General features: G+C 44.6%; 1 protein-coding gene across 3 annotated transcripts in view; it reads right to left on the bottom strand.

Annotated features, from left to right (window-relative positions):
- The window catches only part of GOLGA4 (golgin A4), an 853,888-nt gene that overhangs the window by 521,828 nt on the left and 317,118 nt on the right, over window positions 1–14,942 (bottom strand). For all 3 annotated transcript variants that reach the window (XM_086964776.1, XM_086964774.1, XM_086964775.1), the window contains one exon: window positions 11,080–11,267. In XM_086964776.1, the coding sequence (XP_086820902.1) occupies window positions 11,080–11,267 (188 nt within the window). The remainder of the gene's footprint in view (window positions 1–11,079; window positions 11,268–14,942) is intronic.

Raw genomic sequence — 14,942 nt, 5'->3', positions numbered from 1 at the left:
TTTCAGATCTCTATAAGTTCTTGCAGCCTTTCTCCTCTCATATCTATAACCCGGGTAGGGAACGGTGGGAAAGGGAACTGGGGAGGGCACTAAGTCACACAGAGTGGGACCACATTTCTTACCGAGCACGACATTCCGCGTACCACACGGGACTCACAGAAACGTTCACTAAGGTATCCACATATTGGTATTACACACCAGAGAGACTGCATGAAATGAACCGTAACATTGAGAACACTTGTTGGCGGGCTTGTGGGCAGATAGGCACACTTACACATATTTTGTGGGACTGCCCTCTGCTGTGCCCCTATTGGAAAGAAGTCTTAGATGAGATTGATTCACGTTTTGACATAGAACTGCCTCGCTTCCCCGCGTATGTCCTGTTGGGCTTGCCCAACGGGTTGATGTTTTCTCTGAAGTCTCGTAGGGGTAGGCAGATAGCGATTGCACTGGGTTCTGCTGTTCAAAACATACTCATTCACTGGCGTTCCACCACACTCTCCTCCACTACGGGTTGGTTGCATAGATTGTGGCATGTCCTGGGGATGGAGAAGTTATCGCTCATGGTGGCGGGTGAGGTGGAGCAGTTTAATGACCTATGGCAGCCGTTTCACTCACTACTTGTAACGGAATTTAGATAACTCACATGCCCCCGATATCTCCGCTTATTGAGATTAACGTCACCAACGGATCCAGCTAACCAGTGAGTCTAGAGTTACGGTCAGCCAAGAAGGGAGGGTGGCCTGAGGGAGGTGACGCGGGAAGGCGAATTTAGTACTGTACGGGGGGAGGGCGGGAGGGGTTTGAGGGGACGGGAAGGGAGGGGGGAGTTCTGGAAGGGGTTGTTTATCTTGAGGTTGTTGTTGCTGCATGCACACCAGGCACCATGTTAAGATGGACATTACAACTGCAGAACCTTTACACGCTGGTTGCGCTCCTGTATGGTTGTACCATTGCACTGATTCTTAGCGACGGCTGTCTCTATTTCCTTTTGTAAATGTTTTAATAAAATGCTTTAAACCTAAAAACATTTCATCTACAAATCAAAGGGAGAATTGTTTATCATTCTTTAGAAACAATAACAACGACCTGCTACGTAAAAATATTTTATGATATCTGTTGAAATTATTAGAATCCGAACAAATAAAGTATATATGATATTGTTATATTATGTTTTGGGCTTCTAATAGGTGCTGATGAGAAGTTTATGAGTGTATGTGTGCAAGAAATTGTTGTATGTTTTAAAGAGAGTCCAAAGGGACCCTTGCGTTTTATAGAAGTGTGTATAAAGTATTACACCCAAAACCGCAGGACTTTAGATTACTTCAAGGAACAAGAGGAGGAGTGGAAGCACTGTGTGAGGAGCGCTGCCCTTTCTGAGTGAGGGGTGGGTTGGCCTGCAGTTGCTTATTCTGTCTGTAGTTGAGTAAAATGACGGACTCTTTTTGCCCTGCTGTGGTATCCTGCTTGTGAAGAATTTCAAAGGGCTTGTGTGTGCTGGCCTCCTGTTAGAAGTCTCAGGATTACAAAAGAATTCAGGAAAGGTCCTTGTGGGGACTGAAAGAAACCTGCTTAAGAGGAGCTCTGCCTTTCCTGTGTGAGGAGTGGGTTGGTCTGCAGTTTCTGCTCCTGGATAGAGCAGACGAAGGACTGGACTGTTCTGCACATTGGTGGAGATAAAGTTCAGGGTGAGCCTTTTATTGATGCTATTCGCAGAACGTTGTGGAGTGCTGGACTTTCTACCCCCAGCTAAGGAGGTGCTTGAAGTAGTAATTAGCGTGCGATGAGCGCTCCTATTTCTTTATGGACCAGTAACCAGTGCCTGGTAAAATTGGGCAGCCATCCGGATTGATTTTCCTGGAAACTGCGTGTGGTGAGAGCTCCAACGTCTTCTTCGTATTGCCCTAGGAAGCACCTGAAGAGTGCCGTGACTTTTTCATTTGTATCTGTGTGAAAGCGGAGGGGAAGAACCTGGCGCTGGCCACACCACAAGGAGCCAACTCATTTACAAGAGGAAGCCTGCATCGCTATGGCCACTAGGCAGACGCTACTGCTGTAGTAGAAGGAGCCCTGAACCACTCCACCCTGCCTGTCCCGGAACGAGAAAGTAGAGCAGAGGCACCAACACGGCCACCGGGAGAGACAGCAGCCGCATACCCACAATAAAACACCGCCTGAAGGAACGGGTCTGTTAGGTGTGCAACCATCGTTGTGTGCCCAAGCAGAACAGGAGGCCAGAGAAGTGCCTCTGCTCCTCCGCAAACAGAAAGGTGAGCCCTAAGAGGGCTCAAGACCAGCAAAACGCCTCCACAACCAGGGCCGGGCTGACCGAATTTGTTCCGGCTGGCCGCGGTCTCACAGGCAGCCATATGGGGCTGTGCGTAAGGAGGGGAGGACCCAGCAAGGCCTCCCCAGTGAGCATACCGTGTGGGAAGGCATTTCTTTTCATTTTTGGTTGGTGGGACCCAGCGAGGTCACCCCACAGGCCAAAGCGATGTTTTCCAGCAGCGCCTGCCCCTCAGTGCCATCGCTGGAAGCTGTCACCCCTGGTTGACCCATACCTTTGAGGACATTTCTTTCAGAGGAGTGCCTTTGCAATTACAGGCGAGCAAAGACATTTTGACCTAATGGATCTTCATTTATGCCCTGATGTGGTATTATGTGGCAGTTTCTGCCTGGTGACAGGGCAAAAAGTACAGTAATAATGTTTTTCTGATGGTTGTTTTTTATGACAGGTGCCCTCTAGGAGTAGTTACTTTGGTGGCTTTCCCTGTGATCTTGGGCATAACATTCTATGAAGGTTTATGATAAATGTACTTACTTTACATACTACCAAATGATTATGAACTATGTGACTTCATGACAAGCGCCCAGTGGCGCAGTGATTATGTGATTGTGGTCTAATGTGTTTTTATGAATAACAAAAGGGATATTTGTATAGAACCTTGTGTGGTGTCTCTTTATGTGATGTGCCTAGTGTGTCACTGATGTGTGTGTTGCGCAAATGCTTTACACATTGCCTCTGGGATAAGCCTGACTGCTCTGCCAAAGCCACCAAGGGTTTGAGCAGGGGTTATCTTATGTGTGTAACTACCTTACCCTGACTAGAGTGATGGGTTCTGCCTGGCTAAGGTGCATACCCTAGCCAACCAGCTACCCCATTTTTAACAGAAATGTATTGTGTGTAATTGCCAACTGTGATTATTGCATTTACTGTGATGTTATCATTTTGCGAAAAATATTTACCTTTTACTCAAAGTTCTTGGTCTAAATAATTATATAGAAACTAGTACTAGTTTTCTCATTTGAACTCAACTTTGTTCATAGAGGGTGTCTATCATTGGGATGGGCCTAACTGCTCGCCAGCACTACCACAAAAATAGAGCTTTGATAGTATCTACTTTTGGCTCTGTAAAACAATAAGTGTCTTCTCGACCTCTCCGAGTGTACCCCCTTGTGGTGCATTATAGAGAAGGGGGTTTCCTACACAGATGTTAAGGCAACTGGTGAACAAGAAACAAGTGATGTCAAGAAAGCAAAAAGGTCAGGATAGCATAACTGTTCAGGATGCAAAGGCTTTCGTTTGTACAGTTATATTTATCTAATAAGCTATACTGATGCAATTGCCAAATGAGTAATCACTAAGTCAGCCCTGCTAAATGAGCCTCAGGCTTACCCTATTCTTAATAAAAAAAATTCTATCAAATGCTTTTTCTATCCCGGAAAATGATTAAGCCACCTTGTACTATGCAGCCAGTTTAACATCCGCAATGTGCAGTTTTAAGGAGGAACGCTTGAAAAGCACTATATGCTATTGATGAAGATTGAGCCCAAATGGAAATGCTGACAGGGTAGTTTTCATGAATTTCCAAAAAAGAAAGATGGCATCCGCTTTCCCTGAAGTCGTCCTATAGGGAATTTCATAGAATGGGGTCGTTAAAAGCCAGCCTACAAACTTAGATGTTATGAACCCGCTGTAAGATGAACCTGGAGGATTTTACATGTTGGTTGGAAGCATCTATGAGAATGTTGTACCGGATATATTTTGTAACACTTGATGAGGCATTGTTGTGTTTTTATGCTGGGCAGCATGCTGTTCTTGGTTCCAGGCTAGTGTTTTTGGTAGTTATTGTTGGTTATTGCTATTAGACTTGTGCTTTACAGGAACCATTTCAATGTCGTAGATGACATTAGAAGGAATTGCGTGTGGTCTTTAATTGAAGAGGGAGATATGGACATTTCATGCATTGGTTGGCAGTATTAATAGATGAGCAACAGAAGATTAGGTATTGTTAGGGTGCAGGATATGACTTTAAGAGGAGAGTTTGTGATCTTTGAAATAAGGCGTGGGCAATTTGCAGAGATACAAAACTAAGGATTAAGGCAGACATGCTTGTGATTTACAGTAGGCTATACTCCAAGAGCAGAGGCAAGCAGAGGATGGAAAGGTCATTTGAAACAAAAAGAAGAATCGAGAATTGGAAGATTTAAGTCAAAGATAGTTTTCCTGTAGGGTTTTAAGGAATAAAGTGGAGGCTTTTGCGACAGCATATAAACCTGTAGAAGAAATAGTATTATTTGCATGTGCTGCGATATCACTGTAGGCCATGAGAACACCACTGTGCAAAACACCCACAACTAACCCGTTGATAAATACTATTAAAATAAATATGCTTTCTTTTCCCATAAAATCCAATGGAAGGAAAACACAAAATTGGAATGCTGTACTTTAAATGTTTATGCTAGAGGTGTGCCTCCCCTTTCCCTCTGATGGCAAGGGTGGGGTGAAGGAGAAATGAGTTTGATTTCGTGGATTTGTGTAATAGTATAATATGGTTAGTGAACAATTTGGTATGTGAAGGGTAATTGCATCATGTTTCTTAAATCTTCGAAGTGCTTAAAAAAGCCAGATTTCTTACTTTCGAAGCACTGACACAAGTGCTCCTGGCCCTTGCCATTTGCTAACTTGCCTTTGCCAATTTGCTTCATACCGGCCTACCGAATATTTTACTTACCAGACTACTCAGAACCAAGCAGCACGCCTTATTTATAAACAGCCTAGAAACTGGCATATCACCCAACTTTTGAGAGACCTTCACTAGCTCCCTTTGGAGCAAACAAAGATCTTCAAAATAGGCTGCATCACCTCTAAGGCATTTTCTGATGAAGGTCCATCATTCTTAAAATCTAGACTTAAAAAATACATCCCGAACCCAAGACTTCACTCCTTCTACCTGATTCGCCCCCTGTTTCACATACAAGAAATGAATGGGTGGCATCAGATTTAATATGCAAGCCCCCCTGATCTGGAATTCTCCCGCCTCAACAACAAGGCAGTCTACCGACTACTCAAAATTCAGACAGGAGCTTAAGACGTGGCTGTTTCTGCATGCATATCAGCTAATGTAACTTCTCTTTAGAACCTGTTTGACCCCGTTATCTCTTCTGCACCCCAGCGCCAAGAAACCTTGTGTCAGATGTATGCTAAACATGGAACATTTAACAAAACATAACAGAAATTGGTGGGAAAGAACAACGCTTCAAAGAGATGTTGCGCAGCACAGGGGTTATAAAGGAGGGAGAGGTGGGCTTCAAAGTAGCATTCTCAGTCTATTTATAATGTCTGAGATGTTAAAGGAGACGTAGGATGCAAATATTTCAGCTGAGGGGGAGGAGTGAGTAATAGGTGTGCAAGGAATGGAGAATGATGAAGTAGAGATGAAGATATGGCTCTTCCAAACGAAACAGGCATGCTCTCCACCCCTCTCCCCGTCAACCCCCCCCCCACCCGTGCCCCTCTCACCCCAAAGCATGCACTACTCAGCGCCTGTGGATACCTACACGGGTGATTAGCCGTGTTCTACAAATTCACGTAACATAAAGAGGGAAAAGGGTGTAAAGATGTTGACAATTGGGGCATTTGCTAATTTTGAGGCTTGATGTGAGAGCTTTCAGTGCATGCTTGTATTACTAGAGATTTTTTTATTGGTTGAGGTTGTCTTCTGATTGTGAAGGAGCACTTCATGCATTTTTATTTTTAACGCCCAAATTGGTAGGATGATCCATGACTGAGAGTGAGGGGCTTCTAGGGTGAAAGAACAAAAAAGAAAGTATAAGCCAAATAATGTCCTCAGTGTGTTGTTGAATTGTTCTACAGATGTGGCTTTCAGCACGTATGAGAGGTTACTGTGTATCTAACTGAGACCTGATGGTAAGGTGCTCGGTGAGTGTGCTTCTTTGACACGGGTCTTAAGTGGGAGCTGTAGGGTGGGTGGAATGAAGATTGACATGTGTATGTTGGCATCGTCAAAGGGAGATGGTCTACTGGTAGGTTATGAGTGAGTGAGTGTACTGGACAGCAAGATGATGTAAAGGGGATTGCAGTGCAAGTCCGTATGGCTAAAAGGGACATCATTAATGTTGGCCAACCTCCCATTCTTAAACTCTTATGACCAGTTTCTCGCCTAGGGATTATTTTTAACATGCCGCTGAATTCAAGAAATATAGAATAAAGAAATCCAATGTACTTGTAATCGTAGCTCTCCATCACTGGCCTCGTTACAGAATTCATAAACAAAGGACAAAGAGAAAGGTTTTTTTGTTGGACAGTGGTACATAAAGATGTGTGTACAATCATGGGACTCCAACTGAGATGCTTCTGAGCTGCTGTGCCCTGTAGAATAGCATGGGCCAGCCAGAAGCCAAACGTTGACAGTATTTGTTCTCTACTCTTGCGGACGAATGCCTGCTATATTTTCATGTTACTTTATTAAAAAGACAGAAATGCAAATTAAAGACTAGCGTTTTTAGATAGCTTTTTATATGGCTCTTTTTAGCAAATCGTACCCACCAATATAACAATGCAGAAGTGCGAATAATAAAGGCATTTTTTTTTCCTGAAAATGAATAAAAAAGGTGCCACAATCAGCTTGTGGATGGACCCATTCGAGATTAATTAATAACAGCAAACACTCCATTATGGAGAACATTTTTATAACAACAAACTCCATGATACTCATGTTATCGACCCATGACAGAAGAGGGAGTAAGCTGTACCGGACGGGATTCAAAACTGCAAGTACACGTCTATAGAAATGTTAGTATACACATATATGTGCATACAGCAGGACACAGAGCATCCGCCACCCCCCCCCCTTCTCCTCCAAATCCACTGAGATAATCTGCGGCGTACCCCAGGATTCATCCCTCAGCCCAACGCTGTTTAACATCTACATGGCACCGCTCGCCCACGTTGCCCGACTGCACGACCTCAACATCATCTCCTATGCCGCGACACCCAGATGATACTCTCTCTCACCAAAAGACCACCCTCACCGCCAAACCTAACCTCCACGAAGGAATTAAGGCCGTCGCCGAATGGATGAGGAACAGCCAACTGAAGCTGAACTCTGACAAGACGACAAGACGGAGGTCCTCATCCTCTAATCTACCCCCTCGGCCTGGGATAACTCCTGGTGGCCGACCACACAGGGAACAGCCCCAACTCCCACCGAATATGCATGCAACCTTGGGGTCATCCTCGACTCCACTCTTTCCATGACTAAGCAGGTCAAAGCTGTCTCTTCCTCCTGCTTCAACACCCTCTGCATGCTCCACAAGATCTACAAGTGGATCCCCACCGAAACGAGAAGAACGGTCACTCAGGCCCTCATCAGCAGCAGATTGGACTATGGAAACGCCCTCTACGCAGGAGCCTCGGCCAAACTCCTGAAACGACTACAACACATCCAGAACGCCTCTGCACGCCTGATCCTCGACATCCTCCGCAGCAACCACATCTCAACCTAACCTGAGAGACCTGCACTGGCTCCCCGTCAACAAGAGGATAACCTTCAAGCTCCTCACCCACGCACACAAGGCACTCCACAACACCGGACCAACATACCTCAACAGATGACTCAGCTTCTACACCCCCAGCTGCCAGCTCCGCTCCACCAACCTAGTCACAGTCCCCCACATCCGAAAAGCGACCTCCGGCGGCAGATCATTCTCCCACCTCGCCGCCAAGACCTGGAACACCCTCCCCATCCACCTACGGCAGACCCAAGACCTGCTGACCCTCAGAAGACTCCTCAAGACCTGGCTCTTCGAGCAGTAGCAGCACTCGCCCCCCCCCCCCTTCACCACACACAGCGCCTTGAGACCCTCACGGGTACATAGTGCGCTTTACAAATGCTATGAATGATTGATTGATTGAGATGGTAATGCTTAGCATCTTGAAAAAGCAAATGCAGAGGCATAAATATGGTACAAGTCCTAAAACTGAAGGAGCGAACTGGCATGTGCAACGTCCAATGATCTCACAGGAAGTGCCGCCGTAGATTGGGGCCCAAGAACCCCGAGTTTAATAAAAGAGGTTGTTGCACTATATACGGCCGTCTATAACAGTTGAATATTTTATGTATTTACCAAAGAGGCTTTTCGATTAGTGAGCTTAACAGAAAAAGGTCGGTTTGTGCATCACAAACTCTTCTTTCATTATGCATCTTCTACGTTTTTAGCTTTAAAAAAATCCTACATCTGCGTTTTCATAAAATTCCGTGGATTAAGCACTTATTGGAAAGAACGGTCTGTGACCCGATTATCACAGGTTTAGATTCCATCACATTCAACTCAATCTTTCATATTTGCAAAGCAGAGGAAAATAGTTCCTGGCTACACTGGAAAATACGTGTTATAAAAAAATCCTGCGTAAAGTGCAGCTTCATAATGTTGTAAGAGGCTGCAGATATGTTCTTAGCTCAATCAAAGCACATTCCTCTGGCCAATATCAACAGAGAAACTCCTGCCTCATTTGAGACTTCAAAACAGCGTTCAAAGGGAAAAATGGTGGCCACTGTTGTGAAGAATAATCGTAGTCAGTATTCATGGATTATTCTTTATTGATAACATAACCCCGATTCACAGAGGAGACGCGGAGCAGCCGCCGACCAGCTCTCACCACCCGATCTGCCCTCAACCACCTACATACATCAGGAACCTCAACCACAGTTTCAATAATGACACATTAGGCAGAGCGAGGATGCACTCGATGCACGAGCGCAAGAACACAGCTGTGCAGTGCTCGAGCCTAGAAGTGTAAAGAACAGGTTCCGGGCTCGAGACACAACACTTCTCCCCCCTTTACAATAACAAACTGAGACACAAAAACAAATAAAAATAAAAATATAAGATAAAAGGATTTCTCCCTGTTATACTCATTTTTTTTTTTAAATCTCTCCATACCATACTTCTCTGGTCACCCATTTTTTTCTAAATTGACACACTTCTTTAAAATTGCAAGCCTACAATTATGTCCCTGTCAGCATGTTTCTGCATTTTGCAATCCACACCGTGATGTTGTTAAGTGCGAAAGACCCGGAAGGGGACTATACAGATCAAATCTTATACAACGATCAAATCTTGTACAACGTTATCACCAATATCTAATTCCCTACTATTATAGTTGTCATCGCACTCGTCACTCACATAAGAAACCACAACATCACCTATATCTTGCTCACTGCTATCGTAGTCCTCATCGCACTCTTCCACAATACACTTCACACTTTTATTATTTTTACATGCTCTAGCAAATTGACCGGTCATTTTGCAATAGGCACATGTTTGACCTAAGGCAGGGCATCTTCTGTCATTAGCAAGATGTGTTGAACTACCACAACGGAAACAATCCCCTTTATTCTCAAAAGCAGTAGCATTGCTAGTTTCTCCTGTTACGCCTTTCCCCTTAAAGGCATACTTACTTTGGTTTGAATTTGTCTTGGGTTGAACAGGCGTCCTAACTATTTTAATTATTTCGTCACTGTTCTCACCTTTGGCTTTATTAACCACCGTTATAGCGCACCTAGAGGTTAATTCAGCTTTGCTAATTATCGCTGAAATTTCTCTTAGACTGGCATCACCATTTACCCATAACTTATCCTGCAAACCACTATTATTGCAATGCATCACAAGTTGATCGCGTATTAATTCTTCCTCTAAGGTGCCAAAATTACAAGCCAAGGCAAGTCTTCTGAGCGAAGCAATATAGTCCTCTATTTTCTCATTTGACTCTTGCTTCCTATGAAAAAAATTAAACCTATGTACCGCCCTACAAACAGTAGGTGCAAAATAAGTATTGAGATCATTTATAGCTTGTGTAAAGACATTACCTTCACTCCCACTGACATTCTTTTTCTCAATTCTATTGTAAACTCTTAACCCACCTGGTCCAAGACAATGCAAAAGTATTTTCTTCTTCCTTTCTGGGGTCAATTCCTTACTCTCAAACGTTTCTAAATAATTTATCAAATAATCCCTCCATTCTTCCCATCTCTGACTCGAAACTTCCCCATATCCCATCCTCGTCGCCCTTGTTGTGAAGAATAATCGTAGTCAGTATTCATGGATTATTCTTTATTGATAACATAACCCCGATTTACAGAGGAGACGCGGACGCATTCGCCGACCAGCTCTCACCTCCCGATCTGCCCTCAACCACCTACATACATCAGGAACCCCAACCACAGTTTGAATAATGACCGGTTACTCACCGGTAATATTCATTAGGCAGAGCGAGGATGCACTCGATGCACGAGCGCAAGAACACAGCTGTGCAGTGCTCGAGCCTAGAAGTGTAAAGAACAGGTTCCGGGCTCGAGACACAACAGCCACTTCCCTATTCGGGCAATTAAAATCTCCATAGGCACATCAGGACCCCTGTGACAGTGGGCCCTGTCCGAGATAAAGTGGATGCAGCGAAGGGGAACAAAGGCCTTACTTAGTGTATATAAGGTACCGTAGAATTAAATAATGACTCAGGCTAACTGCTGTGGGGTGCACAAGACGACGCACTGGTCAGCTCAATTAGGAAAAAACACCTGCTGTCCTCCTTCAGGCGGAGGGGGCGGAGCCCCTCTAAACAAATACAAACTCTACACGTGGGCCAATGAGATACGCTTGCTGTGGGTGCGGGCCCTCCCCTCCTCCAGTAAAGGATCTGTACAAACTCCGTGCTGTTGATACCCAGGTTTGAGAGTGAACTCGAAACACCGGCAGTCGGCAGAGTGACGGACCTACCTTCATTTTCTCCAGCTCTTGCAGTCGCTCTTCCAGCTGCTCTTGCAATGTTTCCTTCTCGCTGCTCAGCTGGGCGCTGCGCTCCTTGTGGGTCCGAATCATTTCCTTGCAGCGCTGAAGTAAATTTTCCTGCCGCCTCACCCTCACCTGAAGACCTTCCAGGGTTTTCACGGTATCTCCACTCCCATCTGCAGACATAACGAGCACACACATTTCATGCGCATATTTTAATCGTGATCATAGACACACATCAAGGCAGTTTTAAAAGTGCAGAATATGTTACAGACTACGCTTCTACAATCTGTTACCTCACATTCCCTGCCATCCAGTGGCCAGTCCATGACGCACTGATGCCACTAAAACAGTAATACTCTGTACTGCAATCGTATTTAAAAATCTACACACCAGCATACACATTCCAAACAGCTGCTGATGTGGCATATGTACATGTCAGAAAAGCAAGGCGTCAGGGGATTGGCTTAGAGTACCATCACGACATTTCGGTTAGTCACAGCAGAAAAAAATATGTAAAACTCCCAAATCATAAACAATGACTAATGCTGTTCCGTACGGCCTCTGCAGAGATAGGCGGGCAGTAATACATTTTATTAACCTCCTTATGAAGAGTTTATTCACGCCCTCGTTCTCCAAGCGGAAAAAGATATGACTTGGGGCTACTCAAATCACGCCTCCCTTAGCATTCCAGAGAGAGAACAGGTTAGGCCCCAGGGACAACACTGACAGCACTTGTGCGCGCACTTTCCTATCCTGCCATTGTATACGAGGACACACCCCGATAAATGAGCTACTAATGTCGTGATTGTAATCTAATGCTATGTAGTTTTTTACAGACAAGTTCAAGCCACTAACAAAATACATCGAAAGCTCGGCACAGTAGTGATCTAAACTATAGGTTTTAACTAAAAAATAACACAAAAAAAACCTTTATCATGTGGTGTCCGTTCTCATTCATATTACGAATTTCCTGCTCTAATATATTACTTCGGTTCAAAGCATATATATTTTGTTTTTAAAACGTCTGGATTAAATACAGTTTTAGCTGCCTCGCCGGCCTCAAGTGAAAAACAAAAACAAGCATGTAAAAATCACACTGAGTAAAGTTCTAATTTTCGGGCCAAATTTGGTGTAATTACGTTCAGGCATTTTTCTGTATCGCTTCCTAAAATTTCCCAAGGGACTGAGGGGGAAATTATGTTTACCCTTATCCCCCTCCCCCTTTTTTTTAGGTCGAGCCTCAACACCGCTTGTGCTGATAGACAATCTGCTGTCTGCACTTTGTGGGGTCGGACTCCTCCCACGCTTTGGATTGGCTTTTGTGTCTGTCATTAAAAAATCGTAGACTGCAAATGCATGCGTGTTCTACCTTCTCCGATTAGTTCACTCCCATGGAGTATTGCCGCTGGTACGAGTAGCGACGTACACCCAGTCCCATGTGCAGTCTGGTGCATTACTACTATTGGCGGTTCCGATCCCACTTATAAATTCTTTCAGTTCAACAGACTTGCTGGAATTTTGCACATGTGGGAATAACGTTTAATGGGAGCATGTCAGCATGCAGCGTCCCATTCCTTTCAAAATGCTTAAACAGCGCCTCTTTACAAATTCAAAACTGCCCTGATTTAAATGCGGGCTTCTTTTTTAGCTATCTGATTTGCTAGTGGGGTCAGTTTGTAGCTAACCGAATTGTTAAATGCGCCACTTTTATAGTATTAACCAGCAGCATCAGTGCAGGGTGGAAAGGATTGAGGGAGCCCAGAGAAAGTGTACCTTCACCACTGAGCTTCGCACATGAGGATCACCTCCAGCTTTAGGAGCCAAGCTTCCTCCATATGAAACATACTTCCGTCTCTGCCTCTCAACCGTTAGGAGACACATGATTAGATTCATAGGCAGTGTGCTATCTCTGGCCTTTGTGGGGATTGCATGCTAGTTAACTTTAAGGACAAACCCATCTCTGGTCTTCTCCTCCATAACACTGAGGTGTGCTTGCACCATACGCATACAGGGCAGGTATCTCAGCAGGGTGAAGTGCTTGGCACCAGTAGAACACGTGAAGCTTCGTGGCACGTAACAATTAGCAAGACTGGTGTGGCCCTGCCTCCACTCGCAGGCAGAGCCATGCTTGATAACGCCCAGTGCAATCAGTCAACCAACCCAAGCCTTGGGGCATCCTGTCCAGAGCCGCAGAATCAATGGTGTGCTGCAGCACATGTGAAAGGGCAAACATCTGACAATAGGGCTGTCTTCGGACCCGCACATATCCCCGCAGTAGTGCCGTGGTGGTGCCGGGAGGGTGTATCGAGCCCTACTCTGGTGCAGTGTCCAGATGCCTATCAGTGAAGCAGCACTGATGTACAGGTGTGTATAACACCCTGGTGGAGAACAGTGCAGGGCTACCAACCATAAGTGTCAGCTCTGCGTCAGTAGTGCAGTGCTGCTGTCCATGATGTGTGCTGGCTGAGTACTTTGCAGCGCTGTGATCCAGAAGATTCACTTCCGTGTCAGCAGTGCAGCACTGACATAAGCGGTTGATCCTACGCAAAGGGTGCATAGTAACTCCTTCGCTGGAGTACCGCCGTGCAAATCTTCCACCCGTGGTGTTAATTTCCCTGCCAAAAGTGCACTGCTGATGTTCAGTGCGCATAATTGCTACCATCATTGTTGAAAAGCAGTACAGTTGTGCCGTACAGATGGCCATCTCCATCAATGAAGCAGTGCATAATGGTCCCCGTCCTTTCCCTTCTCAACCTCCCGATGACCAGGGCTTTAAGTGGGCCGGGTCCCACCAGTCCCTGCACCGGTAGTTCTAGAAAGCAGTTGCTGAGACGAGTCACCATTGGGCTCTCCATTTTTGCAATTGCTCTCAAGGTGAAAAAAAATATTACCTCTGCAGCAATACCCACTGTTCACTGCATTTGATGAAACTTCGAAAAGACTCGTTCTAGTTCTTTCACAGCCTCATCATTCCGGAACTGAAGCATTTTTAATATTCTATACAACAAAGCCATAGTTGTAGCTTATTTATCTTAAGCAACTAACAACCATTGACAACGCCAAGAGGCCTGGCTTGTTGAGGTGGAATGTTACTTTTATTATATATCTGGATGCAATGACAGAAGGAGCAACATACCAGTCGAACAGCATACTATGCTAAGCACAGGTTTTTAGCTTATGTTTTTAAGCCACGCTCTTAATTAGGTCGACCACGCCTCTTCGAGAGCCCGCCCCATTTTTAGGTCAAGTTGTTCGGTCGGGCATCCAACCTCTTATAAAGCTTTGTGTAAAACCTGGTCTCTGGAAGAATCAGACGATACGCACGTTTTGAAAATGGTATGTGTGTTTTTATAGAAGTGGAGAAGAAAGGTGCAAAATCTCTTGTAAGCAGGAGTTTTTGTAGAATACTAAAATATGTCTGGCTACAAATCATATTCCCACTGACTTCATGTAAGGTTATTTTAAGCACTGTTCCTTGACTAAAAGTTTATGTAGATTTTGAAACGTATGTCAGCTGCCTTGGATTTGCAATAGGTTATGGGCTAGCAGCTCTTTTTGTGGATGCTGGATGAGGTGAGATATCAAACTCAACCTGCTGTAATTGAGTAAGTACAGTACTTGAATCTTGGAGTTACTGATGTACCTTCAGGGATGTATAAACGTATTCTTGTGCACTTCTGTTATTGACCATTTCATGTCAACATTATAGAATCTGAAACATGGTGCCACGATTTGAGAGGGGCATTTGTTTTGGTTGTTATTTTTTTCATATTTATTTTGCTTTCGGAGTAAAAGGAGGCAAAGTACGTTGAAAGATGAGCGTGTGGGTACAACCTATTCAACCTTAA

The sequence above is a fragment of the Lissotriton vulgaris genome, chromosome 4_1 (assembly GCF_964263255.1).
Source record: "Lissotriton vulgaris chromosome 4_1, aLisVul1.2, whole genome shotgun sequence".
NCBI classification, from domain to species: Eukaryota; Metazoa; Chordata; class Amphibia; order Caudata; family Salamandridae; genus Lissotriton; species Lissotriton vulgaris.
This window is presented reverse-complemented; position numbering and strand designations above follow the sequence as displayed.